The 17,536-nt window shown below is 51.6% G+C and overlaps 7 protein-coding genes across 7 annotated transcripts; 4 read left to right on the forward strand and 3 right to left on the reverse strand.

The window, feature by feature from the left end:
- Positions 1–579: 579 nt before the first annotated feature.
- BDW74DRAFT_176996 (uncharacterized protein) lies at positions 580–2,532 on the reverse strand (the record flags this gene model as incomplete). Its single annotated transcript, XM_073728775.1, has 7 exons — positions 580–813; positions 874–1,115; positions 1,166–1,640; positions 1,697–1,908; positions 1,962–2,051; positions 2,107–2,350; positions 2,398–2,532. 7 exons carry the CDS (start codon positions 2,530–2,532, stop codon positions 580–582), a joined length of 1,632 nt encoding a protein of 543 aa, XP_073585413.1.
- A 242-nt stretch (positions 2,533–2,774) lies between these two features.
- On the forward strand, positions 2,775–4,006 carry BDW74DRAFT_136579 (uncharacterized protein). Its single transcript, XM_073722413.1, has 3 exons — positions 2,775–3,275; positions 3,337–3,868; positions 3,917–4,006. The coding sequence occupies exons 1-3, from the start codon at positions 3,016–3,018 to the stop codon at positions 3,992–3,994; spliced, it is 870 nt and encodes a 289-aa protein (XP_073585414.1). The 5' UTR covers positions 2,775–3,015; the 3' UTR covers positions 3,995–4,006.
- Positions 4,007–4,018: 12 nt separating this feature from the next.
- On the reverse strand, positions 4,019–5,973 carry BDW74DRAFT_176998 (fungal specific transcription factor domain-containing protein; the record flags this gene model as incomplete). The annotated part of the gene is made up of 3 exons (XM_073728776.1): positions 4,019–4,978; positions 5,032–5,879; positions 5,943–5,973. The coding sequence occupies 3 exons, from the start codon at positions 5,971–5,973 to the stop codon at positions 4,019–4,021; spliced, it is 1,839 nt and encodes a 612-aa protein (XP_073585415.1).
- Positions 5,974–6,648: 675 nt separating this feature from the next.
- On the forward strand, positions 6,649–7,810 carry BDW74DRAFT_136586 (phytanoyl-CoA dioxygenase family protein). The gene is made up of 2 exons (XM_073722414.1): positions 6,649–6,906; positions 6,959–7,810. Exons 1-2 carry the CDS (start codon positions 6,733–6,735, stop codon positions 7,703–7,705), a joined length of 921 nt encoding a protein of 306 aa, XP_073585416.1. The 5' UTR covers positions 6,649–6,732; the 3' UTR covers positions 7,706–7,810.
- A 56-nt stretch (positions 7,811–7,866) lies between these two features.
- BDW74DRAFT_150966 (NmrA/HSCARG family protein) lies at positions 7,867–8,991 on the reverse strand. The gene is made up of 3 exons (XM_073724107.1): positions 8,767–8,991; positions 8,304–8,721; positions 7,867–8,238 (listed from the first exon to the last, which is right to left on the reverse strand). The coding sequence occupies exons 1-3, from the start codon at positions 8,938–8,940 to the stop codon at positions 7,901–7,903; spliced, it is 930 nt and encodes a 309-aa protein (XP_073585417.1). The 5' UTR covers positions 8,941–8,991; the 3' UTR covers positions 7,867–7,900.
- A 2,214-nt stretch (positions 8,992–11,205) lies between these two features.
- On the forward strand, positions 11,206–11,685 carry BDW74DRAFT_177001 (uncharacterized protein; the record flags this gene model as incomplete). The annotated part of the gene is made up of 1 exon (XM_073728777.1): positions 11,206–11,685. One exon carries the CDS (start codon positions 11,206–11,208, stop codon positions 11,683–11,685), a length of 480 nt encoding a protein of 159 aa, XP_073585418.1.
- Positions 11,686–11,930: 245 nt separating this feature from the next.
- BDW74DRAFT_136595 (uncharacterized protein) lies at positions 11,931–17,296 on the forward strand. The gene is made up of 3 exons (XM_073722415.1): positions 11,931–12,240; positions 12,304–14,727; positions 14,787–17,296. Exons 1-3 carry the CDS (start codon positions 11,950–11,952, stop codon positions 16,818–16,820), a joined length of 4,749 nt encoding a protein of 1,582 aa, XP_073585419.1. The 5' UTR covers positions 11,931–11,949; the 3' UTR covers positions 16,821–17,296.
- The last annotated feature ends 240 nt before the right edge of the window (positions 17,297–17,536 follow it).

Below are 17,536 nucleotides of genomic sequence, written 5' to 3' on the forward strand. Positions count from 1 at the left end.
GGGGTTAAATACCAATGGGATGATAGACGTTGTCAGGGTCAGGCGCCCTGGATTGGGTTTTGAACTGGAGGCCTGAGAGCCGAAAAGGTTGAGACGACGCGTAGGCAGAGGCCGCTTGAGAGGAGGCAATTGGCCCTCAGTTTAGCGAATGCCAGTGAGTGGATTCGTAGACTCCTGTAGAAAGTTATCCTGGAGAAGTGGTCCCTCAAACTACGGCCGTTGCCCTTCAAAAAATTTGTAGAAACTCGAACATTGTCGGCCAAGCGCAATAAAGTTATACGAATGCGAAATGGTCTCGAGGAGAAAGCAGCCACGGAATGGGTGTCTTTTCCAGCTTCGAGTTTGCTCGTTATCGAAAATGCGGGGGCGGGGTTGACTCGATAAGATAGCAACCCGGAAAAAGCCCGCTCGGCAGCGCCTACCCGATCAGGATTCTGTGAAGCTATCCAGCTTAGCGATAATGATACCCGCTTATCTATGCAATGCTTTTCTTTATAGCACCCACGTCTAATCATTGAGGGATATGGGACACTTCTACTCTAATATCTAGTATATGGTCTTCCTTTGATGCAAGTAATCCTACCAAAGCTTCGCATACGTCGCAACCCTCCTCCAAAGCGGCCTGCTATAGTGCTCATCGAGAAGCAAGATCTCTTCCGCATCCAGCTGTCTCCTCCCGCTCACGAGATCAGCTGTTTTCAGATCCCGCCATTCCGTACGAAGGATAATCTTGTACAAGAGTGTCGGCACCACGATGACCAGTATGCCGAGGATGTTGGAGAAGAAATTGTATACCGTGAAGGGGGCGTTATCCTGAGGACGTTAGGATGAGACATACTTGAGGAGGTATTGAGATACAGAGGGTGGACTTACGAGTGGCTTGATACTGCTATACAAAAGGCAGCCGAGAAGTAGCGCAGAGATAATGAAGACCATAATGGGCGTAAGCGGCCAGAAAGGCGCTTGCCAGCTGTATGTCTCCGTAAATATGGTGGATTTCTGGGCCTTGGTGGCTGCGCGGAAGCGGAAGTTGGTGTATGCCACGATGGCAAAGTTGATGAAGAAGGATGCGCTGGTGATTGCAATGAACCAGTTGAGGACCTCGGTTCCCTTGCCTGTTCTTGGTCAACACTGCACTGTCATATAAACAAGTAAGAGCACGTACCACTTAGACTTATGTACGTCAAGACGACCCCAACAACGCCTGTAATCAGCAGCGCCCAGCGTGGCCGGCCCTTCTCGTCGACGTCGGCGATGACCGGTGGGATGAGCTTCTGTAGAGCCATGGTTCTCAGGATGCGAGACGGTAGGTAAATGCACTCCAGCGCTATGGCCAGGATTCCAATGATCATGCATGCATTGATTAAGTCGGGGACGCCTTTGATGCCAGAGTTGCCGACAGCAATCACAAATGGGGAGGCTGCTGAGCCGGAGCCTCCGAGTAGTCGGCTGTCTGATGATGGCACAATCACTGACACAAAGGTTACCAAGGTCATATACATGACGCCCACGCGCCATGGGACCACGTTAGCTGCGTGTGCCATTGAGTATCGCGGTGATCGTGCTTCTCCGGCCAGTACGCCAACGTAGATCTGATCGCCGACAGCCCAAACGGCGAGAAGGGCTGCACTAGCAAACCCCTAGAGATGCATCAGCCTATACCTTTACCAATTAAAGCCTAGTAAGAGATACTTACTCCGAAGCCGTTTTTGAATGCTGGAAGGTCCGTCCAAGTGCTCCCATCTTTGACCGAGCCATCTGGTCCTGCGCCCCCGATTACGGCCAGGGCAATGATGACGATGAAGAAAAAAAGAAACACTTTGACCATGGAACCAATGTACTGGAGCCAGGCAAAGTAGGTATTTGGCATAAAAAACACAGCCAGGCATATCACAATGAAAATAGACACTGGGGCTGTTGTCAGCTTAGGGTTACGGATTTTGCCGAGTCAAGACACTTACGTATAGCGGCTTGCGGGACAGTACCCTCCGCCCAATAGTCGACAAGAACAACAAAGAATGTGCCTTCTGACGCAAACACCGCCGTCCATCCTAGGCCTCACCGTTAGCTACCAGCGGTGCAGAAGTAAAAATGAATGAACCTTACCCAGCCACTCAGCCAAACCGGCACCGAAAGCCAAAGCCGGATCAACCCATCGGTCAGCATAGTCGATGTAGCTACCCGACGTTGGGAAGGCAATAGTCATCTCAGCAAATGTTTGGAGATGGGCCCAGACGCCGACGCATACTATGAAGTACGCCAGAATCATGTTCGCTGGCCCTCCATTAGCCAAGGCCTTGCCAGTACCAATGAATAATCCACTTCCGATGTTAGAGCCCAACGAGATGACCTGTTTTTATCAGCATGCCTTCCCGTTTTCAACCCAACAGTACTCACATGAACCTGTCTAGGGCTGAAAGACCGGTGGAGGTCCCCATGGCTCTCAGTTTGGCCCACATTGAGACTGACTGTTGGCTCCAGGTTACTCTGCCCCTCAGAAGAAGGACTCAGAGACTTCTTCTCATCACTCATGACGGGAACGATGTTGCAAAACGGCGTGGGGAAGGTTGACCCAAGGTGAGAGGTTCACTAGTGGAGCATGTTATGCATCCATAGTCATCGGCAGACGACCGGCCGGAGTAATTTATATAAGCCTGTGCAACGGCGATAGATATCGTGGGCGGGGCTACTCCGTGCAAACGTCAGAATGCTGCCAGGGGTAGCTCAACATTGCTTAGATGCCAAGCAGGGACTTTTGAGATATCTTATCTTGTGTGAAGATGGGGGTCTCCACAAGAGCATTTCGATGGTTATGTGAGTGGCTAGATTCGTCGATTCGGTATCGCCTTCCTTATAAAACATCGGGAAAGCCGTACCGAGCTGAATGCTAGATCGCGCGAGATTGGACTCTTTCGCCGCCATACAATAACGCCCCCTGAATCTCATCCCCCGTCGTAGATTGTCGCAGAACAAGATTCCGATAGTGATTTCACCTGCGATAAGTCCTCGAACATCATGGCGCCCTCATTCGATAACCAGGTCCTGGCACAGGATGTCACGCAGAACAAAAAAGAAACCGCTTTGGAAAAGATCTCCCAGGGGACCCCCTTGCCCGGGGTACCCATGTTTACGGATATCGAGCTCCAAAGACAGTACATGCTCAACCACATGGCTGGAGCATTCAGGGTGTTTGCGAGGCATGGATTCGTCGAAGGGATGGCAGGTCATATTTCACTGCGGGATCCAGAGTTTCCTGACAGGTTCTGGACTAATCCGTACGTAACATCGATTTGTGGCATGATCCTGACCAAGAATGTGGCTAAACTCTCTGTCTAGTCTCGGTCTCCATTTCGGTCTCATCAACCCCTCCGATATGATTCTTGTTGACGAAGCAGGAGTCGCAGTCGGCGGGAACATGACACGGCCCGCCAACGCAGCTGGATTCCTAATCCATGCTGCGCTTCACAAGTCTCGGCCAGACGTGAATGCTGCATGCCACTTCCATTCCCCTTACGGCAAGGCGTGGTCTGCCTTTGCACAGCCCCTTGAAATGCTGAACCAAGATATTGCAATGTTCTACGGCAAGGCCCAGAGCGTCTATAAGGAATTTGGTGGCGTCGTATTGAAGGAAGAAGAGTCGGCAGCATTGGCGAGCGCCCTCGGTAGCGAAGGAAAGGGTATGATCCTCAGGAACCACGGACTACTCACTGTGGGGAGTACCGTTGATGAAGCCGCCTATCTTTTCTTGTTGATGGAAAAGAGCTGTCAAATTCAACTCGCGGTGGACGCTGCTGCTGCCGCAGGCCGTAAGAAGGTCTATATTGATGATGAAGCTGCTAGGTTCACCTTCGAAAACACCAGCGAACCTGTAAGTTGCTCTGAGCCAATGCTTTATTTGTCATTGACATTCGACCAGGAGAGTTTGTACACCGAGTTCCAGGGGTACTTGCAATACGAGAGCGCCATTTCCCACGATGGATACAAAGCGCTATGAGTTGCTCACAGGGATCGACAGATTCTAGCTAAGCACCAAGACTCTCATATCACTCGACTCACCTAAGACAACGCTCCAAGAAAGGTTCTGTTTTCCCGGGGTAGCTCGGGCGGCCCAGACCTTTTGGATGGCTTTGAGAGCTACTCTGAACATGAGTATGCCATTGGTATTGGTAGACTTCTCCAGCCATTCAGCAATCTGTTGCCTGGACTGGGATGTGGCAGCTTCACAGCCGGCTACAAACGCAGGCCAACATATGTCAGAGGACCGATCTTTGTGTCTTTCCTTATGTTTGTCGTATTCAGTTAGATGATAGATGGTCTGCTGGACATACGGTTGCAATGTTATTACATTGACATCCCTGACTGAGCGGTAAAAATAGATGATCAGAGCTGTGTAGATGGCTTGCGTGAGGTGGTACGGGAATCGTTCTTTCAGCGGCGGCGTGCCGATTGGATCTGCCGGATAGGTGGTTTCCTTGTAGTAATAATCCCATTCGCAGATCCGATTTTCAAGCTCTTTGGCCTTATTGGCAAATGTGTCGTAGTCCGTGTTCTTAGGTCTCTTTTGACGGAGCTGCTCTACTTGCTTGGCTAGTTGCGTTGTCTCTAATATGAGCTTGAACAGCGAATCCGGTATCGAATATATCTCTTCAAATGTGGACTTTGGGGGAGCCAGGCATTGCATGACATCCAGGCTCAGTGCATCATAAGTGCTGGATAGCTCCTGCAGCAGTATTTCCCATGTTGTTGGATTTGAGCCTGACCACGACCCTACATCAGCTTCGAGGCTCTCGTTTGTTTCGAGGCGAAGGGCTGGACTATGGACTTGTGTGCCTTCTGTTAGGGCCCGCAGGTAGACATATATACTGTGGAGCATCCGGACTTTGCGCGACGTTTGCACTTTGGGAATTCCATAGAATGTGATGATTTGTTCGATATCACGCAAGTAATGCGCCGCGTTCTTCATCTCTCCGCTAACAGTCTGACTTGATGCGTCAGTTCCGGGACCCGTGATGTGGATTCGTTCGCCCTTACACAAATTGTTACCATGCTCAAAAGTGGCATGAGTATGTTCTTGTACTTCTCTTTCTTCGGAAGCCCAGAAGATAAATGGCGGAGTGCCATCTGCAGTCTTTTGGTGGCCCTCTGCCGATACATGTTTCCGAGTGTGTGCCAGTCTTCGGTTCCAGGATGACGGGGAGAATCCAGTATATCCAGCCTGAACGCGCTGATGGCAAAAACAGCGAACAACAATGACACTTTGGCATCACTGCTGTTTCCCGTGAGAGCTATCTCACCAAGTGTGCTAAGAGCATTGGGCACGTAACAAATCTCCCAAGGTGTTTTTGATTCAACGGAAGCCGGGGTATATAACGTTGTCGTTATATTCTGATAATGGTCCAGCAGAAGTTTTGCCGTAGACATCGTAAAGTCTGCGAGATCAGAGGGCGCCGTTACTGACGGTCCTAGTGTGAGCAATGCTCCAGATGTTGGTGATTCTGTCAAGTTCTGCTCTTGTTGAGAAGGCTGAAAAGGAGGTTCGGCTCCTTCTGGACCTTCATTGGGTACAAATTCGTCCGGGATACCGAAGTCTGGTGCCCAAGCTGCGTTGATAATGTCCTCGTCATTTAGCACATCATCTAGGTTATTCGATAACAGCCGCCACAGTTCAAGGTCAGGAAGTTCTGGGAGCGGAGCTGGCGTTGGTGATCTCGATCCGGCTGTGGTCCGTTCGCAGCGAAATGCATGGAAAGGTGCACTGGACGTATCCATTCCGTTCCCTAGTCCTTCCGCCTGATAATCAAGTTGTTCCAATGCCGCGCCAATAGATGTACCGGCTGTAAGTTGAAGCAGGTTTGTAGCATTCTGGGCTTGCTGGCCCCCTAAACGAAGATCAAATCAGCATGTGCCCCTTCAATATACCTTGACTCCAACGGTCGACCAACTCTTGAACAAAGGCTGCCGCCTGACATGCATGTCTAGCTCGCACTGCTCCTGTTCCGAACTGAAGTCTTCTTGAGTTCTGGTGGGAAGCCAAAGCAAGCGTGGAGGGGCTTCAGGGACCAAGCACTCCAAAGATCTCTGTTTGCACTGGGAGCATTGCGGCGACACCCTATCGCATCGCACCTTCCTTGTGCGGCAGTTGAGGCATGAGCTTCCTTCACCCCGCATTGCCATCGTTAATTCCCCCAGTCCGTTGGGATGAGTGGTTGCAAATCCGACGGCGATGGTTGCCTGAAGGCAAATCAGCCCAATCCAACGATATCTAAGACCTTATGAATCGTATCGAGGACCTCAAAAAAGGTCAAACGTCGCGTACAAGCTTGCAGAAGATCAGACAAGATCACCCATCGTCATTGGATAGAGATAGGTAGGTTGCTCAAGGAGCTGATATGGAGGCTGGAAGAAAGTGCCAGAATCTATCGAGTTTTAACCCCGCACAAGCTCCTGGGGCTCGCAATGGCTCGTCCGCCAACAGGAATGAAGCAGATAACATCATGGGAGATCGGAGATGCAGGTAGCAAGATACGACCGGGCCGGGGAGACAGCTCGCGTTGGAGTCAACGGCCCCACCTGCCCAAACGGACGAGAGCGACACAACCCCCGATAAGGCGATGGCTTCCTCTATAGAACATACCTTACAGACGACAACGATGAGACTGCATCTATATAATCAGGAATCGCAATGGAGCTGATCGGCCATCGACAGCTACACGAAGACACATCCCCGCAACAATGGCTATCGAACTCCCACAGGTCCAGCGCATCGACCGCTCAGACGAGTCGGCCATCATCGAGGCTATCATTCGAGATGGGTGCTGCATTATCAAGAACTTCACAGACGTGGACACAGTCAACAAAGTGAACGAAGAAACGCGACCATATCTTGACGCAGATAAGCCGTGGAAGGTAAGTCAAAACACCAAACTCTGGGTAATCGTGGACGCTAAGCAGTCTGCAGGGAGACTTGTTTCCTCCAGAAACTCGACGATGCACAAACCTTGTGGGACGAAGCAAGACTGTCCGGGACAAGTGGATTGTCGACCCTCTCATCCGCAAGATAACAAGCACCTTCATCGACAAGACCACCTCCAACTACTACGGCGAGACCAAACACACATATACCAGTGAAGCTATCCTCTCCATCGGCATGACCTTCGACATTGGCCCCGGCGCAAAAGCTCAGCGGCTTCACCGGGACGACAAGAACTTCCACGTTGACCACGAGGACCAAACCAAGACGGGCTACCGAGTTGGGTCTGACGTTATGATGAACTTCATGGTTCCTGGCACCAGAACCACGTTCGAAAACGGCGCCACCCTGGCAATTCCAGGCTCGCATGTCTGGGGCTCTGACCGTGTGCCCAAGGTCGAAGAAGCAGTTTGTGCTGAGATGGACGTTACGGATTGTTGGGTGATGCTAGGAGGGCTATACCATGCAGGCGGAGCGAACATTACCCAGGACGAGCACAGAATCCTCAACGGCTTCTTCTTCTGTCGTGGCTTCTACCGTCAGGAGGAGAACCCGTACCTCTGCAACTCAACCGCTGATGTGCTTTCTTGGTCACCAGAGGTGCAGAGAATTATGGGGTATGAACTGTCGAGCCCTAACATCGGGTTCGTTCATTTCAAAAAGCCCATTCAGCATCTCCGCGGTGATAAGATGGACGAGTTTGGTGATTTTGATGCCTCGCAAGAGGCAAAATAGCATGAGCAACGGCTTAAGACATGTGTGGTATAATATACGGAGTTTTGATATTTAGCAGAATGAATTATGACATCGACAACCAGACTGAGCCTTACTCGAAGGTCAGAATAGATAACATCCAGAAACAATCTGGAATATACTCCTTTTCCAATTTACCATGTCCCCACCCTCGCAACCATCCCAAACATCCAGTACCTACGCAAAAACCCCCTTATTCTTCTCAAGAAACTCCTTCCAGCTCGTCAACTTGAACCCGGCGTCCGCCACAAGCTCCTGACTCTCCTTCAGACTCCGTCCAAGGAAGTATCCGGGCTCCTCAATGAACAGGTGGTTCTCCAGCATCTCCAGACCCAGATACCCCGGCATAAATGACTTGTAGGTCTCATAGTCGATCTGCACGAACCGCGTCTTGTGGCCCGTTACTTCCTCGAATTCACTCAGGATCCGCGTCGGCGTGTAGTAGTCGCTTGCGGCGAGGATCTGAACGCCCTGGGTTTTTGTCGGGTTCTTGAGGGCTGAGCCGACGTATTTACCTGTTGCCAAATCATTAGCTTCATTGTGTTTATAGTTAATGGGAGAAGATAGAAGGAGGACGAACCAAAATCACCCTCAATATCCACAAGCGGAAACTTCGAGCCCTCATTCACCGGATAAGCAAGCGTGTATACGCCATCATCGCCCTTCCTTATCAGCCCCATAGACACGTAATTTGACATGAAGTACCCCGGCAGCACGAATGTCGCTGGGATTCCCAGGTCGCGGATATACTGCTCGACCTGGGCCTTCTGGTCGAAGTGCGGGACGTTCTTGAGACGCCCGCCTGTTGAGTCGATTACATTTAGTAAAGACGAGAAAATCAAATGCTCCACGCCGACCTCTTTCGCGGCGTCGACGACGGCCTTGCCCTGCTGGAACTCGGCGTCGGAGTTCTCGGTGAAGGAGGGGTTTGTTACGAGGAAGACGGAGGTCGACCCGCTTAGGGCTTGGGATAGGGAGGATGGAGAGCTGGTGTCCGCCTGGTGGTATTAGTTGGTTTGGTGCAAAGTAGGTAGGGTACATACGCTGACGACTTCGACGCCTTTGTCGGCCAGTGCTTTGGCGTCGGGCTTGGAGGTGTCGCGGGTTATTCCTCGGATCTTGTACTCCTGGGATAGGATGGGGTCCGCGAGGACGGTGTTGATGACCGAGCGGCCTTGGTTGCCGGTTGCGCCAAAGACAGTGAGGAGCTTGGACATCTCGAGAGTGATTTATGCACAAGGGCTTTGAACTGTGTTTGTGGATGAGAGTAGATAGTGTTGTTGTTGAAGCACTTCTTCCTCACGCCCTGAGGACCCTTATATACCTTTGGCCCTCCCATACCGGCCCCTACTCCTGCAGGATCAAATCCCGGCGCATCGAGCCCGGCGCATCGCGGCCCGCGCTCATCACCAAACGCGATGCAACCAATCATGAAGTAGTTAAGAGATCTGAGAAGGCAGCAAAGATGAGGGGAAGACAAATGATGACTGCACGACAGTGTCCAGACCCCGGGGGTGGGCGCCAAGGCCAGCGCTGATTAAGAACGGGCGGGGGTTCGGTCTCGCTCGCGCCGGTTCAAGGCCGACGTCTTACAAGGCTTACCAGAGCATTGCGGGGTCAACAGATATTGACGTCTTGCATAGAGAATGCTGACCTTGGTCTCTCGGGCCGTGACAATGTCTACTCCGTGAACGCTTTCTGCAGGAGGGATGGGAGATTTGGCTCTTACAAACCTTACTCCGAGTCTCCGCGCCTCGGACCTCTTGCGCTCCCCGAGGTTCCGGTATGGAACTCAGGATATTGTGCAGTTTGAGCAACCATATCGCTTTCCTAGAGCTTCTGCGTGGTGGCACCATACTTGATTACGTATGGCGCACTTGTATGGCAACGTATAAAAGTACAAGCAAGGGCATGTCTCGCCAAGCTCAGGTCTTCAGTCTTTGTCCATACTTACCATTTGGCCAGATATGCAGAGGGGCAAGTCCGGCCTAACCATGGGTTATCTAGCCTTACTTGGGTCTGATACTGTATGCTCTACTTGACCTGGAGCGTCAGTATGCGAGCCTGAGGCACAACACCGGGGGGCCCTCACCCATACAAAATCAATGACGAACCAAAAAAAGAGTTAGGTTGGAATCTCCAGGGATGGATCAGAAGGTTACATGAAAGCAAGGCTTTTGGCTGATTTGTGCATGTGCAGAACACCTATTTTTGGTGCAATGACTGCATACAAATCATGGCCACAGAGCTTCATACGTTGTGACGGCACGTTTGTTTAAACAATCAATGCTAGAACGCAAAGACAAAATCTTTGCTTGCTAGTTGAGCATCCAGCACCTTTTGTTGGCTCGCTCAAGCCTCCGGGTACGAGCTTGCCTGCCTCAAGACGCTTCGCTCGACGTCGCGAGTAGAGCAGATATCGTGACAGGAAGCTTGTTTAGCAAGTAGCCACACTGATGTCACTGTCTTTTGCCTATCTCGCGCGTTGGTCACCGGACGGGACGCGCTACGGTTAAACAGTCATGGGAGAGAAGTCCTCTGCAACTCATAGCCCACCCATGGGCAGCTGGGAAAAGTCTATTCAATTGGGGCATGAACAAATCTGTGATGGATGAAGATGACTGTGATGACGATGAAGAGGCTGCGTTTGGCCTGTCTCTTGGTCCGGAATATCTCGCCCTGCGCTCCAAAGGGCCCCTTCGCTCCAGACTCGCTCATCTCGGTCCCAACAGAGAGCAAGGCAGCGAGGTTATCTGCCAATGGCGTGGAAGAGCGGCGGGAAGGGTTGAAAGAGCCTTTGGTTGAGGTTATCTAGGATCTGGGTGTCGATGAGTCGTACCTTCCGCACGGGGTTTATATTGGAAGCAGCAGTGTCTCTTGGACTCCCCACTTTTATCTTCCATCCGCTCTGCATCCACAGATCTGCTTACCTTTTCAGACATCTATTTTATACTGCCTTTATTGGCTTTTGACCATATTCGAACTTAGATCTTCCATTTTCTGAGGCACCGCTATCCGCCTCGTAAGCCTATTCGGTCAAGTCAACCAACGGCCTTACCACTTACCAACAGTTATAGCGTCTTTTCTCATATACACTAACGACACAGTCATGCCTCTTAATGAGTCATCTCAGCTCAACGCTGATGGGACCTCGTCTGCCTGGAAAAGCGGCGCAAACCAGCTGGGACAACGTCAGAGCCGCAACAGAAGAAGCGGCCAATCTGGTACAACTAACAACGATGACAACAGCTCTTCGGAGGGTATACAGAAGAAAGGAAAGAAGAGGAAAAGGCTGTCGAAGAACCGGCAACGGCAAGCGATCAGCGAAGGGAGGGGCGACCTTCTTGGAAAACGCCAGGTCATTTTGGAGAGCATTGACGAATTCCCGGCCATCATCTTTGAGAGGACGGATGTTGCTGTCAACTTCCTCTCCCGACACCTCCCCATCAACTTCACCTTCTCCGCCTCCTAAGCCCTACAGAATGTATGGGGGCGCAGCTGTCGTCTACTATGAGGAAGGTGAATTAGTGCCCCAAGCATTCAGCCTCCCCGATGTTGAGGGATTCGAGGAGGCGGAGGTGCGTGCAATCGAACAAGGCCTGCAACTGGCCCTCGACATGATGTTAAACCATACTACAAACAGGAGAAAGGTCATCGTGCTGAGTGGCTCTCAGCAAGCGCAGAGACTGCTTGCGAAGCACATCACTGGTAGGACCGAAGGGTTCCACTCCAGCACGTCGAGGGCGGTGGCGGCGGCGGCCTGCAACGCACGTAGGTTGCGACAACTCGGCGTCGAGGTCGAGATCCTATGGTCTCCAGGCCACATGGGGATTCCAGGAAACTTGGTGGTGGACTGGGTTGCGCGTACGGCGCGCGCATACACTCAGGGGCTGCCCGACAGCAGGGCACTCGAACTGGCCGGAAGGGTTGAAAGAAGGGAGAATCCGTACTCCCAACGCTGATTGGTGCTTGATCATACCCAACTGGTTTTAGACGGTTATATGATCTGCTGTTGTGCTTCTCTCTGTAGTGCTGTTGGTGGTGTCGATAGTTAGGGCTAAAAGGGGCTAAGCGCTTGGCTGCAGAAGGCTGAGACTAACGCCCGAGAATGAACGACCAACACAGCCGCAACCGCTGATCCCCCACACCGAACCCAGCCTTGTTCCTTGTTCCTTCTTCTTCTTTCTTCCTCCAAACCCACTGCTGTCCTCAATGAAGCTCACAACATGACCATCTCCGCATCCTCCACCAAAGCGCCCTCCTTGGAGCGCCGAACCTCCACCTTCAAAGGTGAAATCGCCAACATCTGGGCCCAGGTGCAAGCTCGAGTCGTTCAACTGGCTGGCGGTGACCCCTCCAAGATTCAAGCCGACCTCAGCATTGATGACGTCCTCTCGTGCCTCGAAAAAGCCCAAGATGCATCCTCCAAAAAAGACAGCAGCATCCGCTCGGCTTTCGAGAGGACCCTCCAGTTCATCGATACCGTCGGGGGAGTTGTTGCAGGGGGAACAGGTGAGGTGCGTTCGCTGTCTGAGCCTGACTTCATTTCGGCAATGCCAGACTAATGTAGTACTCTCCAGGCTTTCCCTCCCTCAGAACTCTGCTTCAATGCCGTGTCTATGGTGATTCATACCTGGCAAGACTACCAGGGCGTCTTTGAATCGCTAGCTACTCTCCTCGAGAAATGCTCCCAGTACTTCTCAAGGCTAGAATACCACATTCAGGGCCGAATGGACGCAAAACTCGCCAAGGTCGCCGTCCAGCATTTACAGCTTTTTGTCGAGATCTGTGATAGAACGATCAAGTTGCGGCGGTCGAAGCGTCGCAAGCTCAGCGTGTTTACGAAACTACTGTTCCTCAACGATAATGATATCGCGGACTTGCTGGAGAAGATGAAATCATTGGTCGATGAGGAGGGAAGACTCGTCGCTGCGCAGACATTCAGTTTTGCGGCTCAGGCGGTCGTCAGCACGAGGGAGAACCTGGCGATCAGTCGAGCTGTAAATAGTAAGATTGACATGCTGATTGCTAGTCGATCTGATTCCTTGAAGGAGAGTGACAAGAGGCGACGGAGAGAGAGAATACTGGACACCCTTGCTTTTGATGAGAATAAGCTGGACCAGGAGAAGAGGGAGCCCGACCCTTACTGGCAACGGATATACTACAACTACCGAAAGTGTGTCGTGCCGGGGACAGGGCAGTGGGTGTTTGATGAAAACGAGTTCAAGGCTTGGGAGAGAGGAAGCCGGGATAGTCCGTCAATCCTGGCAATTGAAGGTACGGAGGGTTCAGGAAAGAGCTATCTCTCCTCAACGATTATTCGACGTCTGCGGAATCGCAGTTCAGCTGCCACTGCGGCTGCAACAGACTCGGACTCGGATGCCCGGACCCTGTTGGCCTTCTACTTCGTCGAAGGGGACTCCAAAGAAGAGCTCAAGCGGACCAACCACATTGATGTAATCACCAAATCAATAATCTGGCAGTTTGTCCAGGCCGATATGTCCTATATGAAATCTGTCGCAGGCATCTGCGAACGGAACCGTGATATCGATCCGCATGAAATAGCTACCAAACTGCTTTTTGAAAACCCGGACATCGGACAGACGATCGATGCGAACTTCTTCATTGTCATTGACGGACTGAATGATGTCGTCGGAGACACACTCGTCCCATTTCTGGGTAACGCTGTATCCAGCGCGCGGTCTCATCATAAGATCCGCATCCTACTGACCGGTCGACCGCGGGCATTCGAGCAGATATCGGCCGCAGACAAGGGCATTACTTTTAGGACAATCCATATCAGCGAATGCAACAGACCGGACATTGACATGTACATCGAGTCACGGATGGACAAGGTCGAGGCTCTGCGGAACAAAGAGCGTTTCGGAGTAAAAGACCTTCGCAAAAAGATTCGTGTTGCTTTGTGTGACAAGACGAGCGGTGATTACTTCCGTGTCAATACAATTCTTAAACGGATCAGCCATCTGGACTACGTGAATGATATTGACCAGGTCTTGGAGAATGCGGGGAGAGAACGATCACAGCAGATCCAGGCGGAGATTGAGTCCCTGAACAACGTGCGCAATGCGAAGGAGATCGCGGAGATCAATGAGATCATTCTCTGGATTCTTTACGGACGGGAATGGTTTAGGCCTAGGCAAATGGCCGCAGTGCTGTACGTGCAAAGCGGCGAACTATCTTTGTTGACGCTGGAGGCCAAGTTGCAGCTCAAGTATACCCTGTTCGAGGTGGATAGTGATGGTGATGTGGACTTTCGGTCGTATGAGATTGTGGAACTGATTCCAGAGGGAGACCAGGGTCAGGCACTGACAGACCAGGCAACGAAAAGAATACTCCCTGAAGAAGTTGATATCCTCCGTCATTTCCTCCGCACAGTGTGTCCTCCAGCCCTCTACGGAAAGTTCGACTTTGAAACCGTCTTCGACCAAAAGCTTCACCACGCAAGCGGCACCATCCACCGTGACGACAAAGACACGGCAGAAGCAAAGCTTGCCGTAACATGCCTCCGCGTCCTGACCGAAAAGCGAGATGCACGGCGAGAGATTATCCGCCCCTACGCGGTGAACTACTTCCACCAGCATCTAGCCGCCGTGGATCTCTCACTTGTTGATCGGAAATGGAAACGAGTTGCTGGTCCACTTTTGACGAAACTGTTCCTGGATGAAGCCTCGACTGATGCGTTGATCTGGACGAATGACACCGAGACTACAAGGGATCTTGCTTGGATGGCTAGGGAGGCGTGGCTTGACGGGGATGGGGCTGCGAGGGAGATAGTGAGGTGGCTAAAGGAATCAGTGGCCATGTCGGATATCCCTGACGAGCGAGATAGGGCTTGGGTGCGCGGTCTTACGGGGAGTTCAGAACCGGAGAAGGAGTTGTTGCTGAGACTGGCGAAACGGATGGTTGTGCATTGGTTACGAGAAGAGACGCGGCAGTTGTTGGCTGTGTATGCGTTCTCTTTCATTCTTGGGGCTTTGAAGAAGGTCTGTTCATGCCTCCCTGCGGCTTGTTAGAGGGGAAGGATTGATATTGACTCAAACAGATAAACCGTAGCGACAAGCCAGAGAAGCCCACAGCCAATATCAACGCAAATGGCGACACCACAGACGAGACACCCACCCTGGAAGACATCACTGAACTAGAAAGCTGGTCCCATACCCTACTTGACTGCAAAAAGGACACTCTATGGGAAGTCCAAGTCGCCGTCATCCTCCGCAACTACAACTTCCTTCACCAAGCCGAGGCCAAATGCCGGCATGCACTAACCCTAGATCCCAGCAACTGGCGAGCATCATATTACCTAGCGCATGTAGTCTCGTCGAACAGCGAAGCAATCGAGATCTTGAACAATATCATAAGCAAGCTTGGCAAAGATGAACAATGGATGGCAGAGCACAACCATGTCTGGGCATATTCAGAGATGCTCTTCGACCGCGGTCAGCGATATTGGAACGCCGAGCAGTTTGACCAAGCCATTGCGTCCTTCACGGAATCGGTCAAAGTCAATTACGCGGGCTTCAAACGCATATTGACGATCATCGAACAATACTACGACAGGCGGCTATGGACAGATATTTTAGAACTACTCAAGACGATCCAAGCTGGTGCCGATGCCACTTCTTCCTCGAACTCTAACACCAGCACTAGCAAGAACAAATCCCATCTCTCCAGAATGCTCGTCGACCTTGCCTCCGAAGAGACCTTCCATAACATCGTCCTTCAGACAGCCGTTGAAACGGGACAGTTTGCCTTCATAGAAAACGTCTACGAAGACGCTATTAAGCTCTCCACGCAAATGGAAGCATTTACGAGCCTATATTACATTCGCTACCACTATGCAAACGAGATATTCCAGCAAGATAGTCCCGACGCTGAAGAACGCGCAATCGCCCTCTGGGAGACAGCACTAAAGGAAGACCTCCCCCGCTCGTTCTTAGACATCGACTTTGTGCTCCCTTTTCTAACCGTGAAACTCGCACCTATATATCTATCTCGCGCGAGTGCTGCAGAGCCAGACTCAGAAACAGCACACGACTACCTGAACCGTATTGCGTCGATTACACCAGATGAAGGCTCAGTGTCATCCGCATCGACGTCTCAAAGTAACGTGATTCTCCCTGCGAAACTGTATCTGGCGCGATACTATGTCCTTACAGGCGACAAGAAACGCGCAAAGCAGATCGTACGCAGCGCCGTCAAGATTGCGCTGGAGATGCTGTCCGATGATGACGCCGATAACGACTATCTTGCGTACTGGAGACTTCTACTTGTATTTCTACCGCTGGATGACAACAACAACGCACTTGCCGCTGTGGCAATGGCAGCGGCAGCGAGTCGGATTGCGTTTGCTAATTTCAATGCGGGCCCTGTATGTGGTCCAGGGATGCCGCTTATCGATGAGCCGAAGAGAAACCCCAGCCCAGGACAATCGAACGGGAATGTAAAGGATCACAACAGCCCGCGAGGCAAGAAAGAACGCAAGGAACAGAGCCCTCGTGGCCGGCCGGCTCCTTCTATCACAACAAATAGCATCAGTCTCCAAATGCACCCAGGTGCAGGCCCTGGTACACCCGACACCAGACGTCCCAGTACACCGAACAGTTTGCCACGCACACCTGAGCTGAAGCCTGTCGCGCTTGCAGACTTGCACTTGCACTCGCACTCTGAGCCCGCGTCTGCACCGGCGTCTGTCAGAGGAGACGCAGATGTCGATATAGAATTGGAGGAGGAAGATGCGGTCGTGCCCATTTTCGCCATCTGCGACGGCGGCTGCGGACGGTACTGGCAAGATGCAAGCGAGATGTGGTGGTGCAAGGACTGCATCAATCTGACGTTTGATAGGGAGTGCTTCGAGCAATTACGGGCTGGGACGCTGCCGTTGAAGATCTGTGGCAAGGACCACGCGTTTTTGGAGGTGCCGAGATTGGCTGGGCATAGTATGAATGGGAATGCTAATGCAAATGGCAATGGGAGTGTTGCGGGTATAGATGTGCCAAGGGGTTACGTGCCGCTTAATGGCAAGGCAGTCTCGCTGGAGGAGTGGAAGAGGGGCATTGTGAGAGATTATATAGAGTAAAGTATACTTGAAGAAGGCAAGGGGCTCGTAGGTCTAGTTATCAGCATTTAGATACGAGCTTCTTGGGACGTTGGATGGATAGATGAACTAGAGCTTGCATATCATAATCTTCGAGCTAGCGCTATGGCGCTCTCTAAGAACGTCAACCCCCTTACTCAAAAGTAGATTATCTTACACCTTATGGTCCATCAACAGCGAGCCGTGCCGTCAGCTTTACAATGTGAGGCGCTGGTACATGCTGCCTTCGATGCAAGCGATCACCGTTAAGTGTTAGGCGTTGCAAGCGTCAAGATATTGCAATAGGAAGGACGACAAAATCTTGGGCTGTTGACACTTGAATGACCACAGTGTATCCCTCGCGCCCTGACCAAGTAGTGCACACGCAGAGCAATATGTAAGGAAGGGTACGGGTACGGGCATCTACCTACAACAATCAAAGCCATTCAAAAGAATAAACTAAGAATGGTCGTAAGAATAGACGCCCGTGGAGGGAAAGGAAGAGAGGGAGATAAACGAGGGTTAAGGTGGTATTTATATTTGGGGGATTTTGAGTTTGCTGCTCGCACGGGGTTGGGTTTGGCTTACCAATTCAATTCTTTTGTCTTTTGCTTTTGATTGTGGATGCGGATGGAAGTGCAAGGGCTGGCATACGGATGGATGGATGGATCTAAAGGGCTCACTATTGATATAAGCTGAGCTGGAAGGTCCTGGACTGG

The sequence above is a fragment of the Aspergillus multicolor genome (assembly GCF_047715735.1).
Source record: "Aspergillus multicolor strain CBS 133.54 unplaced genomic scaffold BDW74scaffold_8, whole genome shotgun sequence".
Taxonomy (NCBI): Eukaryota; Fungi; Ascomycota; class Eurotiomycetes; order Eurotiales; family Aspergillaceae; genus Aspergillus; species Aspergillus multicolor.